This window comes from Cryphonectria parasitica (genome assembly GCF_011745365.1).
Source record: "Cryphonectria parasitica EP155 unplaced genomic scaffold M406scaffold_1, whole genome shotgun sequence".
In the NCBI taxonomy this organism is placed as follows: domain Eukaryota; kingdom Fungi; phylum Ascomycota; class Sordariomycetes; order Diaporthales; family Cryphonectriaceae; genus Cryphonectria; species Cryphonectria parasitica.
Window position 1 is genome coordinate 5,970,979 of NW_024468909.1, and position 14,114 is coordinate 5,985,092.

The following is a 14,114-nucleotide window of genomic DNA, read 5'->3' on the forward strand; positions in this document are numbered from 1 at the left end:
AGGTTGTTCGCATCTCTCGGATACCTTTGCACACGGACTTCATGCCGTCGCAAATTTGTTGATGAAAGAAGCCAATTTTTCGGCTCCTTCTAGGGCAATAGAGTTGTAGTTGCTGGCGCGGATACCACCAACGCTTCTGTGGCCCTTGAGGCCGGTGAGTCCCAAGTCAGTTGACTGCTTGAGGAATGCCTTCTCAGCCTCGTCAATATTACCTCCCTGCAGCGCCTGCGTCAGCAAACATGATGACGTCGGTGTCGTGTGATAACCGGGCTCGGTATCTTTCTCACCTTGGTCACGCGAAAGCAGATGTTCATCCTGGACCGGGCAGATTTGTCAGGCACGATCTTGTATGCTCCAGGGTGTGCTTCGAGCGCTGCATAGATCAGCTGAGCCTTCTTGTTAGCGACTGCCTCCTGCCCGTCAACCTTGTCAGGGAAAGTAGCCAGGAGTTTCTTCAGTACTGAGCCGGCGATGTACACACTGCGAGCTGTTAGTCTAAGGGTTCATTATGGATTAGGTTTGTGGCGTGGGGGAACACAGCATACTCGAAGATGCTCAGCGTGTTGTACAGGCTGTTGTTCTTGGCAATCGTCTCGTAGGACAGCACTACTGGCCCGATGGGAAGCCCAAGCTTCCGCAGCAGAGCTGGCGCTGGCTGTGGCACCGCAGGAGGCAGGAAATCCTTCTTGACGATGGCAACGGTAATTCCAGTGGATCCGAGGTTCTTCTGCGCGCCGAAAAAGATCAAGGAGTAATTCTTGACCGGGATCCTCCTCGACAGGATGTTGGAGGACATGTCAGCCACAACGATGGGACCAGTCCCGTCAGCCTTGGCCGCCAGGATCTCTGGGAAGTTGGGCATCTCAACGCCATCAACAGTCTCATTGTCGCAGTAGTACACCATGGCTGCGTCGGGGGACAACTTCCAGGTGTTCTGGTCGGGGATCTTGCCGAATTTGCCATCATTGATGGTCCGAGCATCGCAGACCAGGTTGACATGCTCTGGGCCCAGCAGCCTCTGCGCCTCCTGGTACGCCTTCAACGACCAGCTGCCGGTGACGATATAGTCCAGCTTCAGCCCGCCGACAGCATTGGCCAGCTCCTTCTCTAACAATTCAGCCTGGCAGTCCTTCTCGTCGACCCCATTCGCAGCGAGGATCTCAGCCTTCTTCCGGGTGACCCAGGCGCCGACCATGTTGTACACGGTAGCGGAGAACTCGCCACTGCCACCGCCCTGCATGAACAGGATCTCGTACTCATCGCTGGGTATGTCAAGGTAGGTGGCCAAGTCGGCCTTGGCGTTGTTAATGATATCAGTGGCGAGCTGAGAGCGATGAGAGTGCTCCGCGATGCCGAGGCCCGTACCATTGTAGTCGAGGAGTGCTTGGGAGGCCTGCTGCAGGACATCCGTCGGCAGCAAGGCAGGGCCGGCGCCGAAATACGTGATCTCTTCGCGGGTGGGCATGTTTCTTTTTCTGGTTTCTTCTTCGGGTCGCGGAAGCCCGGGGGGGGGGGGGAGTGTGTTGAAAGAACAAGGGCGACTCGGTGGTGATATGGTGGCTAACAGTTGAGAATCACGCAACGCAACAGGTAGAGGGACAAGTCAACGCTGGATGAAGAAGGTTGTCTCGAATCTCTGTCTGTCTTCCCTCAAGATGTTTCAATGCGAAGAATTGTTGAGAGGAGATGATGACCTGTGTGTCATCCTGGACTAAGAATTATTTGCCCGGTGTCGGCAAGCTTTTTCCCATCCCTCCCTTTTGGACCTTTTCATGACGTGAGTCAAAGCTTGGGAGCTAGCTGCGAACCGGGAGGGGCAGGAGGGGTCCTCAAGGTTTCCCCAGATCTGCAGCTGCAGGACCCCCACCCGATGGCGGCGGTTGTATAAGCCAGCGGTAGAAATTGGGGGTACTAAGTATATCTACCCGCTGCCCCTCAGGCGTACACACTATAATGGTGGTACCACGGACGGCTCAAGATACCTGAGTACATCCTTACGCACCGGGTGCTGCCACGGCCACGGCGAGAGTACTGTAGTAGGTACCCAAGTACTTCACTGCAATACCATAGTACTGGGGTCTGGCATTAGGGCAAGGCGATAGGTGCTACAAGGCGAGTAAAGTGTGACACTCCTCCCACCCATTGTTTATAGGTATATCATACTGTAGTAAGCACCAGAATTGTAAGGGCTTGTCTTGTTTGCTTTACAGGTCTTTGAAAGGCATACTAACTGACACCACCCACTGCAGTTTAGAAGGTGGGGCCTTCCCATCCACTGGGACGTTAGGGGACCAGTCTCTGCTGAGGCGGGGATCCTTACCTGACTTCCAGGCGTTGGGGCTCAACCATTCCCGCAAAACTTGCCCGGATTACTTTGGATGCATCACGGCTAGACGGAACTGCAGAAGAATGACCGGCAGACGAGACAAGCTCCAGTTAGCCTCAAACACTCTTCTCCCGTGAGTTGCAGAAGCTAGAGCTGTCACTCCTGGAATACAGCCGAGGCAGCGCCAGCAGGGAGGCAGCCGCTGGGAATTTGAACCCGTATTTTCTTTTTCCTTTCCTCCCTCGTCTGAAGGGTTCGCTCGATCTGGGAACGGGCCAGCATTCCGAGGTCAACCAACACCCGCACACACATACACGCGACAACATCGACATCTGACGAGGCAACGTACCATGTTGCGCTGTTCCTGGCCGCTCCTGAGCTGAAGCCGGATTGGATCTTGAGTCTCGCTCGGTCTGGAATCGGTCTGGATCCTGTCTCGTCTCGGGGGTTCTGGGTGGCACAGAGCTGAGCATTGGAAGAAGGACAGCGGTTTCCCCAAGCCCAGGCGTGGTGGTTGCACTGCGTCTTTCTTTGTGGTAGGTCCCAATGTCTACTCCAGGGCCTGCGTCAGATGCGGCGTTCGAGGCGGCCGTCAACGTTGCAGATGAGATCGAAGTCGCGCTGGACAGCACGCCGGGGCCCGACGATGATCTAGAACTCGACCCCCTGGACCGTCCAAGCCCCAGCGACTCGCAGCAGGACCGAGTTCAGGAATCTCCAGAGGTGCAGGCGCAGCTGCAGTCACAGCCTGAGCAAACATCCGAGAAAGACAAGACCAGAAAGAAGAACGGAGACGGAGATGGCGACCGAGATGCTAGCGCTGGGGTCGTTAATGGGCGCGGGCGGCGTTCGCGAAGCAATTCTGAAAGCGAGAAGAGCCACGGTACGTCTATTGTCTTTTTAGGTTTCCTTCATCTCTCGTGATGTCGATCTTTTGAAATGAGCCTCCCATGTTGTCTGCAATCTCAACCTCTCTCCTTCCTCTGTACGAACATCCCATTTTACCCGGCCACTCTTCACAGACACAGCGGAGTGCCAAGTTTCCTCGTCCTGCTCTTGGATGGTGCAGATCGTGGGAGCGAGCGAGCGAGCGCATAACCAAGCTCTTTCTGGAAGAATACCGAAAGAGATAGAGAGAGTCTCCGAAAAGGGGCGCTTTCAAGCTCACCTGTGCTGGGCCTTTGCATTCGGCCGTCCTTGACCGGCAGCTGTGAAGCTCGCGATTTGTCGACAATGACGACCGTGATGTTAGGCAATGCATTTTGGCTTCCGGGAGCCGGATGATCAACTGCCGTGACTGATCGGTTCGATCAGGCATTGTAAATGCACCATGTCACCCTGGCCAAAGTTCGACAGGGACAATGGCATGTCGATGTCGACACACCCTCGCATTGCAGAAATTACACCCAGATTGAGAGTCATGCGGCCTCGCGAGCACGACTAGCAAGCAGCATGCTCTATGCATTATTCACCCGCCCTCATCAGCCACCAGGTCGACGAGGCGTGCGGGTCCGCTTAGGACGAGGTGGTGCGACTCTGCCAATTTTTCCATATCACCCCTGACATATATTCCTGGCGCAAGCAGCGATCAGCAGTCCGTGATCTCGCCTCCCTCCCTTGAGACCACCAACTCGAACGTTTACCTGCAGCTCGCCCTGGGCACCACGATCACCTGTCATGTTTGCTCCCAACCTTCACGTCCTTGCGAGACGGAGACCCAAGTTTGCATCTAGCATCACCCTGTCAAACTGTTCCACAGGCCCCCAGGACCACGGAAGAAGAAGTAACGGCAGCCTGGCTATAGCCTTTGTTGCTGTCGTTCATCCGGAATCCATGCCGCTTCATTTTGCCTTGTGTTTGTGTTTGTGTTTGCACGGCTGCTGTCATGTTGTGTGATCATCCCGTGAGCACCTTCGGTTCTGGTTGCGCTTGAATTGACGCGGCCATCAGCTGTTTCGCGGTCTTATATTGTTGACGCACATAGTCCCTTGTCTTTTCTTTTGTCATGCGTACCATTCCTCAAGAGTCTTCGTTTAACTCAAGGACATGGCAGAACGAAAAGCATCCGCAGGAGGCTCTCCCAGGCACGGCCACGGCTCAGGGCCTTCGTTCCGTAAGTCTTCCCCCTTCGTGATGATGAAACCTCCGTGGAATGAAAAGAACATCACACTAACGGACACTACATAGCGCCTCATAATTCTCCAAGGACATGGTTCCTGACGCAGGCGCTATCACCACTAGCCGTACGGCTGATGAAGCTGCTCCTCGCTCATGGGGACTATGTGGTGGCCTGTCTACCGCCGCAAGAGATAGAAGACGAGGAGCGAAGTGCTGAATTCAAAGAGCTGATCAACGAGTGCAAGAGCAGTCGAAAAGGCCGAGAGGGCTGGAAGGATCGCATACGAGGGATACGATGTGACGGCAGGTCCATGGGCCTATGTAGGGCAGCGGTTGCGGAGGCTATCCTGCATTTCGGGAAAATTGATATCCTGCTGTGCTGCAAATTTGAAGGTGAGCCCCTTCCAAGTCCACCTGTAGCTCTGCAACCTGTGGGCTGTTCTGTTTTGTACCTTGTGCTGCATCTGATCCGGTCCTTCAGCGGTGGTTGGCACGGTCGAGGAACTCTCAACAACGCCTGCAACCCAGAATCTCGTGCGCGATCAGTTCGAGACGATCTACTTCTCCCAGGTCAACTTCATCAAAGCTGCGCTCCCGCAGCTTCGGGCTCAGCAGACCGGGCACATTATCATCCTGACCAGCATCGGAGGACACATTGGCACCCCCGGGATGGCTACCTACACGGCGGCGACGTGGGCGCTGGAAGGATTCTGCGACTCTCTGGCATATGAGATCGGACCATTCAACCTCAAAGTGACGATCGTGCAGCCCAACAAGGAGATACTGGACCTGACCAACAAGATTATCTTTGCACCACAGCTGCCATGCTACGATAGCGAGCTCAATACTGTCGGCGCACCGTCAATCCGCGACATGCTCACCAAGGCCCTAAACGAGAATCCAGAGACGGCGATCGAGCCCTGGGAGACGGAAATCGTGCACCGCTTCACGAAGCTGCCCTCGGCCTCGTACGACCAGCTCCTCATGGAGACCATTTACGTGCTCACGGCAATTGGAGGTGAAGAGAACCCGCCCGCGAGGCATATTGTCGGGTTCGAGGGTGCGATTGCGGTCAGGGAAAAGCTCAAGACCGTTACAGAGGAGCTGGAGGATTTCGTCGAGGCCAGCGTGGCGGTGGATATATTCGAGAGCCAACTCAACGCCGAGGCGAGGGCAGGTAAGGCGCCCGAGACGGGCGAGGGCACGGATGCTCACATGTCGGGGGCATAGGGTGGGCATGAGCAAACAAGGCATTGGATCTCTTTTTTTTTCTTTTTAATGGGTTTTCGTCAGCTCTTTGCGCCCTCCCCTCACCTTATCTATTTTCCTTCTTTTTTCTCTCTCTGTATTGGGAGGGGGGGGCGGCACGGTCAGACGAGATGCATACTCTGCAAGAGACGCAGATCTTTAGATACACAATTCTCCCAATCGAGGCCCACGATGGTCGTGTGTAAGATCCTAATTTCTATTCCATGGTTGGTTTGATTTGATTTGATATGTAGGGTTTTAGTCTAAGACTCCTAAAGATGTTAAGGTTTGCCAAAGTGGGCGGGTCAGCAGGGTGAGTATTCTACCACATAGATTGGATGCAGTATGTAGATTACTATAAACACCAGGGTGCATCAGCAAAGAGAGAGAGTTCGAGAAAGAGAGAGAGAAGGGAAAGTCTTGAGGAAATTCTCGATGTTGGCTGGGCTCTATTATGGGAGACTTCCTTCTCCCAAGGCTGAGAGGCATTGCCATCAAGCACTTGGGGGCCAAGCTTAAACCAATCGCATCCCTGTAAATCTTAGCCTGGAGATCTGGGCGACAAGGGTTCACCCACCACTGTACCATGTTACTGTACTTACTCAACTTAGTACACAATACTTCATGCTACAGAAGGATGACATACAACTGCAGCTGACAAGTCCAGCTTCACTATATTGTTTCGCTCCTACACACCCTTGAATCCACGCGCCATCAGCCTCCCTCGTTGAGCAGGGCCGCGAACAGAGCAACGATCGAGTCGACGGAACAGCAGCAGACAGGACATCCAATACCCACAAAGCCAATACATGCTCTCCACCTCGACCTTGACCAGCTCCTCTCTGTCCTGTCTGAGCGCCACACACGACGGAGCCGTTGATTGTGCTCCCCTCCTTCCGCCCCTCCTCTTTTCCTTCCTTCTCGATGCGCCATACACGACAAACAACCGCCCTTGCTCCCATATAGAACCAAACCCCGCGCGCACAACAAGACAGAAGGAATGCTGTCAAAACCATGAGCGCAGACTCCCTTCTGCCCATCGCCCCTGCGCGGGTGAAGACGCTGTGTGTCCCCATCGGACAGATCAAGGCAGACCGCTTCGCCTCCTTTCTCGAGACGCTGCAGGGCGAACATGTCGTTCACCTTCGCGATGTGGGCGCCGACAAGCGGCCGAATAGAAGTACCAAGCCCCTCCTCTAATCAGAAAGCGCCTGCTCTTTGTTTATGCCCACGTATGCTGACCTGTGCTGGCCACCCGCTTCAGCTATGTTCTCGCCGCTGGCCTTCCCCGACGGCGCCATTTTCTACGAGTTCGCTACCCACGTACCGCCGCCCTCGCACCTTGCCCTGCTGCCCTTCGACCTGTACAGAGAGATATTTGTGATCCTTGCGATCGCTGATGGCACCGAGGTGGACAAGGTCCCCTTCAGCAAGACGCAGACCGGCGAGACTCTTGCGGATCGAAATATCAGAGCTCTGTACCAGGGGCTGGAGGATCTGAGGGACTCCTTCCCCAAGGCCCTCGTCCACCAGCTCCTGCTCTTCGACTACACGCATCCTGCAGACCACCCAATCCCCCTGCCCGAAGGCATCGTGGCTATACCGCCGCCCGACCAGTGGAAGAGGACCACCATGAGGACCATCATGTGCGATGTCTCGACGCTGTTGCTGGCCGAAATGACCGGCCTCGCGAGGTCGTTCGAGGCTGTGGCGTACCTCGAGTCGCCGGGCCAGGGGAACGCCTCAACAAATGGCTCTGATGAGCCAGTTATACGGCGACGGAACTCGCAGTTCGCCATAGGGCGGTCGGCTTCTGCGAACGCCACTCTGGAGCACAAGGACTCACCTAGGCTGTCGATGCCGCTCCCTTTCAAGAGCACGCCCCCTGCAGCCTCTCCAAACCGGCCATCCACCCCCGTGAAAGGGAGTAGTAGTGCCCTGGCCCACCCGCCCACATCCTTCGACGACATACCGGCCGTGCAGGAGAGATCGAACCCAGCAAGTCCAGAGCAGAAGGGATCGGCTCGACCAGGCACGGCGCAGGGGATTCGCAGCACAAGCCAGGACCGCGTGTCCGTACACGGCTTTGGCTCCGGCGGCGTCAACGAGCGATGGCGCAACAAGGGCAAGGCGCGTATCACGGTCCTCATGGCGTCCATGTACCTGCAGGCGGGTCGGTGGACAGACTCGCTCAAAGAGGCCATGGAGGGCGCAACCGTGGCCAAGTCGATTAATGATCATCTCTGGCACGGGAAAGCGCTCGAGATCATCACTGTCAGCCTGTTACTGCTGAGCTGGGCTGGTGTAGAATTTGTCGTCCCGTCCATCTGCCTGCCCCAGGATAAAAACGCGGCCAACGGCGTGCAGGAGGAGAACGCCGACCCCAGCCAGCCCGAGTACCTACGTCGCTTTCAGAATGCTCTCCCAGACCTGCTGGACAGGATACTTGCTCTCTATTCTAGGATCTCAGCAGAGCATCTGCCTGTGCTGCCCATGTCTGAGACTATCATCAGGTTTTCCCGGATCCTGGCGGCGTTGCACGTCGCAGAGGGTAAGCTAGGTGGGCAGTCGCTCGACATGATGATCGTAGGGACAGCGCCTGACAAGCTTCTTTCGACATGCCCACGGCCCATGATCACACCGCCCCGTATGGTCATCGTGACCACGTTGATGCGTGCGTTTCCTGGCCCGGGAGCCGAGCTGTTGACCACGCCAGACCGCGTTACGATCCTGAGCGGCATTGCCACTGTGCTGGGCTTGTTGGGGTATCAGAGAAAAAAGGCCATGGTGATACGAGAGCTCATCTCGGTGGTCATTGGAGGGCTTGTCGAGGCGAGAACACGCGGTGCCGCCGAGGTTGGGATCCACCCAGCGGCCGGACTGGTGGCACTAAACAACATCAACGGTCACTCCAATGGAGCAGTCCTCCAGCTGGCCGAGAGTGATATCGAGCAAGGAATCGATGCCTTCCTCGACCTGGTCATAAGGACCTACGGAGTGGTGGCATTCGATATGCCTATCGAGTCGGAAGTCACCAAGGACGGTGAGACTCCGATAGATCCAGACTCGGATGCAGCATGCCTCAAGCGGATACAAAAGCAGGCGGCTGCCCGCCTGTATGGCATGGGCCAGCTGAAGGTGAACATATTGCGGGCTTGCATTAACTTCTCTGAGGCACTGCCCGATTTTGCCGGCGTTTTGAAATTCTCTAGCGACCTCATGCGGACAGCCGGCAGCGGCATAGCACCAGGTCCCCGCCAGGAAGATGCTGCGCCTCGCATTTCCGTCGACGAACAGGTCCGGCTCGTCACCAATATCTCCAAGACCCACAGCTTGACGGAGCGGATAGGTCTGGGTCATATGGAGGCCGAATACTGGGACGAGTTCTTCCTACGGGGCATGAAGCTCGAACCCCAGCCCATCACGCGCACGCCGATCGAGCACGCAAAGACGGAGCTCCCCGGGTTCTCCTCGACCAGAACATCTCAGGACGTCAATCCTTTCATACATAACCCATTTCAGAAGCAGCCGGACAAGGTGGCTATGGTCAGCAATCTTGTGGCTGGCGAGCCCGTGACGTTCAAGGTCACATTACAAAACCCTTACGACATCGAGGTGGATATCGTGAGCGCCAAGATTGCGACCGAGGGGGTCGAGTTCGAGTCTACGGCCGGACAAGCCCTGATTGGCGCGTATCGCACCCAGTCAATGCGTATCACCGGTATACCGAAGTCATCTGGTTCATTGCGTGTCACGGGCGCATTGATACGCGTGAGGGGTTGCAGGGAGAGGCGGTTTCCCATCTTTACAGAGCCTTGGTCACTGAACACAGAGCCCAAGGTAAAAGCCACGGGCCTGGCGGCGCTCGATTATAGCATGTCTTTGCCTGCACCCTCGAGCCCTCTCCCGAAACCTCATTACATCGACGTCCATGTCGTCTCCCAGCAGCCTGTCCTGATCGTCAAGTCGACGACGCTGCCTCAATCTTCAGTTATGATCCTGGAAGGAGAGCGGCAGACTTTCTCCGTCACACTTCAGAATCTATCCGATACCCCGGCCGATTTCCTCCTCTTCTCCTTCCAAGACTCCACACAGGAACAGCTGCAGACCGCACTCAACAACCGCGATGCGACGCCGGCCGAGCTTTATGAGTATGAGCTCATCCTGGCCAAGAAACAGGCCCTGCGGCTCTCGAAGCCGGTCAGCAGGAGATACATCGCGCCTGGCGAGACAGCAACTGTCGAATTTGAGATATTAGGCAAGCCAGGCCTGACGAGTGCGGGCATACTGATTGACTATGCTTACTTTGGCGTGCCGCCTGAAGAACTTGAGCCAAAGTTCTTCACGCGCCAGGTCTCGCTGCAGCTGACAGTGACCGTCAACGCAAGCGTCGAGATTGCGAGGATGGAGGTGCTGCCGCTGCACGGGAGCATACCCCAACCACTATGGGCCAGGACGAGCAAGGTTGGAGGGGAGAGTCACGTGCTTACCTCGGACAAGTACTGTCTCTTACTTCTCGACCTACGCAATGCATGGCCGAGCAGCATGATTGCCCAACTCGAGATCGAGGACGGCGCAGTCATTGAGGAACACATACTGCCTGGAAACACAAGCCGTGTCATAGTGCCCGTGCGACGAGTGTATCTCGAGGACCCGCATGCGTCCATACCTGCCTTGAATCCATCTCGACATCGCCAATTCGTTGTCAGCACGAGCAAGATCTCTCCCGATGTGGAGAGGGGCAACCGTGAGGCCTTTTGGTACCGCGAGAAGATCCTGGACTGCCTCAAAGGCACTTGGAAAACGGGCAACAGGCCTATGCGCACTGGCAACATTGATCTCCGCAGCATGCGCCTCACGACACGGATGATCGAGGCCATCAAGGTGGACGAGGTGGGTATCGAGGTGTCGGTCGAGGACCCGTCTGCACCGACGGGACCAGACACTGTTTCCGCTACCGCGGAGCCGGGGGTACAGCGAAGCAGCAGCAAGGACTGTGTATGCGTGGACGACTTTGTTCAGATCCGCGTGCACATCAGCAACCGTACCGAGCAGCCCATCTACCCGACCTTGCGGCTCATGCCGGCTCTCTGCCACCGACCTCTCAACGTCGCGCTCGACTATACGCGCAAGTTCGCCTGGAACGGCACGCTGCAGCAGTTCCTCCCTCTACTCCCCGGCAAACAGAGCACGGACGTGCTCCTCGGCGTCACCGCGCTGTGCAGGGGCGAGTTCGAAATCACGGCATCCGTGGAGGAGACGAGGGTGTACCGGCCCACGACAGAGGACGAGAGGCGGAGGGGATCCGTGCGGGCCCCCAAGCTCAGCGTGACGGCCACGCCCGCCGGTCCAGAGGGCAGACCCCGGTCGAGCACGCAGGAGCTGTTGGACCTTGCACTCGGGGCGAGGGAGAGGAGGATCTGGCATTCAAGACAACCCTGTCGGCTTCGCGTAAAGGATCGGGAGTGGTAGTAGTAGTAGTAGTAGTAGCGAGTCTCTCTCCTTGATGCATGCAGTGGAGTTCTTGGATAGAGGAGGAGGGACATACCCCTCCTCGAAGGCGCTTGGAACTTTGGTGGTGGTCGGGGCTCTGCATCATGGTGGAGGGGAGGTTTTGGCCGCCTGTGTATAGATAGAAATGCTGACTACTTGAGCATTTATCTGACGTCGTGGGCTTACAACAGGCTGACTGGCTTGAGGGAATTCATTGACTTGATGATTGAAAGGGCAACAGGCACTCTTTTGCTTCCCTTGTGAGATGATTCCGATCTCCGTCAAGAGTTCGAGGGAAGTCAAATGCTTGAGTTGCTCGACTTCAGAAGTACGAGGCTGTTTTCCTCAATACGAATAATCACTTGAGTCATCAAAAAATTAAAATGGTCAGCACTTGAGAGTCGTCACACAAAAATTGCAGTGTGTAAGGAAGAGTTCTGTCTAAAGAAATGGTTATTTGCTAATAATGAGAGGTACCTAACAGTGCGCCCACCAAAGACAAGAAAAGAGAGATCTATCCGTGCACCCAGAAACAAGAGACAAAAAAAAAAAAAAAAAAAAAAAAAAAAAAAAAAAGAGAGAGAGAGAGAGAGACCTATCAAGTGAGAAAGGAGAGGATTCATCGGTCTGCCCAAACAAGGAGCGAAAACTGTCTCTGAGTGAGCGAGGTTCAACCATCAGCTCCAGAGAGTCTCATAGTCTCATCGCGCTGCGTCGTGGCGTCGCCGTTTACTTGCCGGTCCTCAGCTTAATGTCCCGCCGGGAGACGGATTTGTGGCTGCGGCCCATCTCATCGGCAACCTCCTGGAAGGACCGTCCGGCGCTGAGGAGGTCGCGCATCCGGGCGTCCATCTCGGGCGTCCACTTGACCCGGTGGTTCACAGCTCGGCGAGCCGTGGCCCGAGAAGCAGCACCAGGAGCAGGAGCAGGAGAAGAAGGAGCAGCAGAAGCAGCAGAAGCAGTATCAGTAGTACTAGCTGGCTGCTGGTTGTCGACAAACTCAACGTCAATGATGGGGATGGGTTGCTCAGGCATGGCTGGGCTGGGCTCGTTGGCACCTTGGGCCTCGGGGGTCTTTTCCCCCTGGGCTGGCTCGGAGGCGAGAAGGAAGTCGAGAACGGCGTTGAGCTCCTGATCGCTGCCTAGGATCTGCGGCTCCGCAGGAGCAGAATCAGCAAGAGTAGGCTCAGCAGCAGGGGCAGGATCAGCAGGAGCAGCAGCGGCTGGCTGGGGGTCATTCTCTCCACCAACCAAGTCCAGGTCCACCATGAGGGCATCATCCAGCGGCGGCTCAGCCACCTCCAGGTCCGAGGCCAGGAAACTAGACAGGGCATCATACTGGCGGGCCTTATGGAAAGCCTCGTCCACCTTGCCCTGGTACTGTTGCTGCAGCGCAAGATCAGCCTGGTCCTGCCCCTGGCGCAGGGCGGTCAGCGTGTCCTGGCACTGCTGCATGTACTGCGGGTTGAAGGCGCAGAACTCACCGGGGCACGTGTGGTCGGCCCAGCTGGAGCGGGCGGGGGTGGGCCAGAGGCCGCGCTGCTGGCAGTTCTCGATGACGATGATGTTCAGGGCCTCGAGGTCGCCCGGGCTGTCGCTGCGCGGGGTCAGGTAGGGACAGCCGGGGCACTGCCAGACGGGGCCGAGCAGGTTGAGGGGGTCCGTCTTGTTGGGGTCGTTCCGGAAGGCTGGGGAGAAGGGGCAGCCGACGGTGCCGCAGTGGAAGTAGCGGTGGTGCTCACGGGGGAGAGGCATGATCACCTCCTTGACCTCATGGTTGCTGGGGACGTTGAGGAGGCTGGCGTAGTATTCAGTCAGGCATGGCTCCTGGGTTGTGTCACAGCGCCAGGAACAGCCACCTGGGCAGGTGTAGATCTTGTTGATACACATCTTTTTTTGTGAAGAGAGGAGAGTTTTTGAGGACAATTTCGATCCGTGTCTTGAAGAGAGAGATGTGTGAGTGAGGAGGCTGTTCTGGCTTTGTGTTGGTTTGGGATTTGGAGGCAATCAGGGAGTGTGGTTGGGTCTATTGCGTATAATATATACTCAACAGTATCAAGAGACTATCTCTATCAATGGCATTGTGAGTCAGGGAGATGTCTATGGATAGTGAAGTTGTTTTGGTGGCCGTTGTGCTTCAGAACAAGACGCCTGTTGTGTGAGGTAAATTGAATATTGCTGTAGAGCATTAGTAGGCATTGTTTGCAAGTGAAGCTGAACAAAGTGGTTGTTCGCATTATCCAGTAATTATGCCTGCAAGACATAGCACCTTTCAGAGAGCTGGTGGAACAACTGTGTCCAAGAGCAGAGCAGATCTATTGAACGAGATACTAATTAACTGTAGTTAGACAATAAAACTTGTATGATAGGTAAGTAGGTGAGATGGAGACAGCCAAGTTTGTAGGCAAGAAAGAGCATGGAGCATGTAGCCGTATCCTGCCCAAGAATGTCGTCCAAAGGGTTGTGACGGTATTGAGTATCTACATAACTGTGTACTTCGTTTCATACCTGCTGACTATCTATGCTATGCTCATGTTTATTCCAAGGCTTGAAATCGAGAGACTGATTATATCGACAAAGTACATAAGCAGGTAATGTCTCCAGAACGGTTAATAGACGGAGATTATGGTACTTATTAATGATCCAAGAGATATCAAAAAAATCAGTAAGCATTATGCTTCACAGACTGGAAGAAAGAAGGAGAAAATCAAGAACATGAGAAAGGCATGGCAGCATCTTGTCCTAGAGTATCCCATTTACTCATGTTCACATATCTCATAATGATGAAGTTGGGTTTCAATGCTGATCAATAGGCTGAAGACCTCAGAACTGGCGTGAGACCAGGCATATTTTGTCCAGTCAGTGCTGCCCAGTACTCACAATTCTTCTCAATAATTTATTCAACCCTCAAGAACAAGTGACAATGCCG

General features: G+C 55.3%; 5 protein-coding genes across 5 annotated transcripts; 3 read left to right on the forward strand and 2 right to left on the reverse strand.

The window, feature by feature from the left end:
- Positions 1–39: 39 nt before the first annotated feature.
- Positions 40–1,641, reverse strand: M406DRAFT_105599 (uncharacterized protein; the record flags this gene model as incomplete). The annotated part of the gene is made up of 3 exons (XM_040915157.1): positions 546–1,641; positions 288–480; positions 40–225 (listed from the first exon to the last, which is right to left on the reverse strand). The coding sequence occupies exons 1-3, from the start codon at positions 1,463–1,465 to the stop codon at positions 40–42; spliced, it is 1,299 nt and encodes a 432-aa protein (XP_040781977.1). The 5' UTR covers positions 1,466–1,641.
- A 1,231-nt stretch (positions 1,642–2,872) lies between these two features.
- On the forward strand, positions 2,873–3,424 carry M406DRAFT_326422 (uncharacterized protein; the record flags this gene model as incomplete). The annotated part of the gene is made up of 2 exons (XM_040920083.1): positions 2,873–3,209; positions 3,396–3,424. 2 exons carry the CDS (start codon positions 2,873–2,875, stop codon positions 3,422–3,424), a joined length of 366 nt encoding a protein of 121 aa, XP_040781978.1.
- Positions 3,425–4,372: 948 nt separating this feature from the next.
- M406DRAFT_326423 (NAD(P)-binding protein) lies at positions 4,373–5,674 on the forward strand (the record flags this gene model as incomplete). Its single annotated transcript, XM_040920084.1, has 3 exons — positions 4,373–4,439; positions 4,514–4,837; positions 4,926–5,674. 3 exons carry the CDS (start codon positions 4,373–4,375, stop codon positions 5,672–5,674), a joined length of 1,140 nt encoding a protein of 379 aa, XP_040781979.1.
- Positions 5,675–6,706: 1,032 nt separating this feature from the next.
- M406DRAFT_248573 (uncharacterized protein) lies at positions 6,707–11,164 on the forward strand (the record flags this gene model as incomplete). Its single annotated transcript, XM_040916541.1, has 2 exons — positions 6,707–6,872; positions 6,957–11,164. 2 exons carry the CDS (start codon positions 6,707–6,709, stop codon positions 11,162–11,164), a joined length of 4,374 nt encoding a protein of 1,457 aa, XP_040781980.1.
- A 750-nt stretch (positions 11,165–11,914) lies between these two features.
- Positions 11,915–13,075, reverse strand: M406DRAFT_326425 (uncharacterized protein; the record flags this gene model as incomplete). The annotated part of the gene is made up of 1 exon (XM_040920085.1): positions 11,915–13,075. The coding sequence occupies one exon, from the start codon at positions 13,073–13,075 to the stop codon at positions 11,915–11,917; it is 1,161 nt and encodes a 386-aa protein (XP_040781981.1).
- Positions 13,076–14,114: the final 1,039 nt, after the last annotated feature.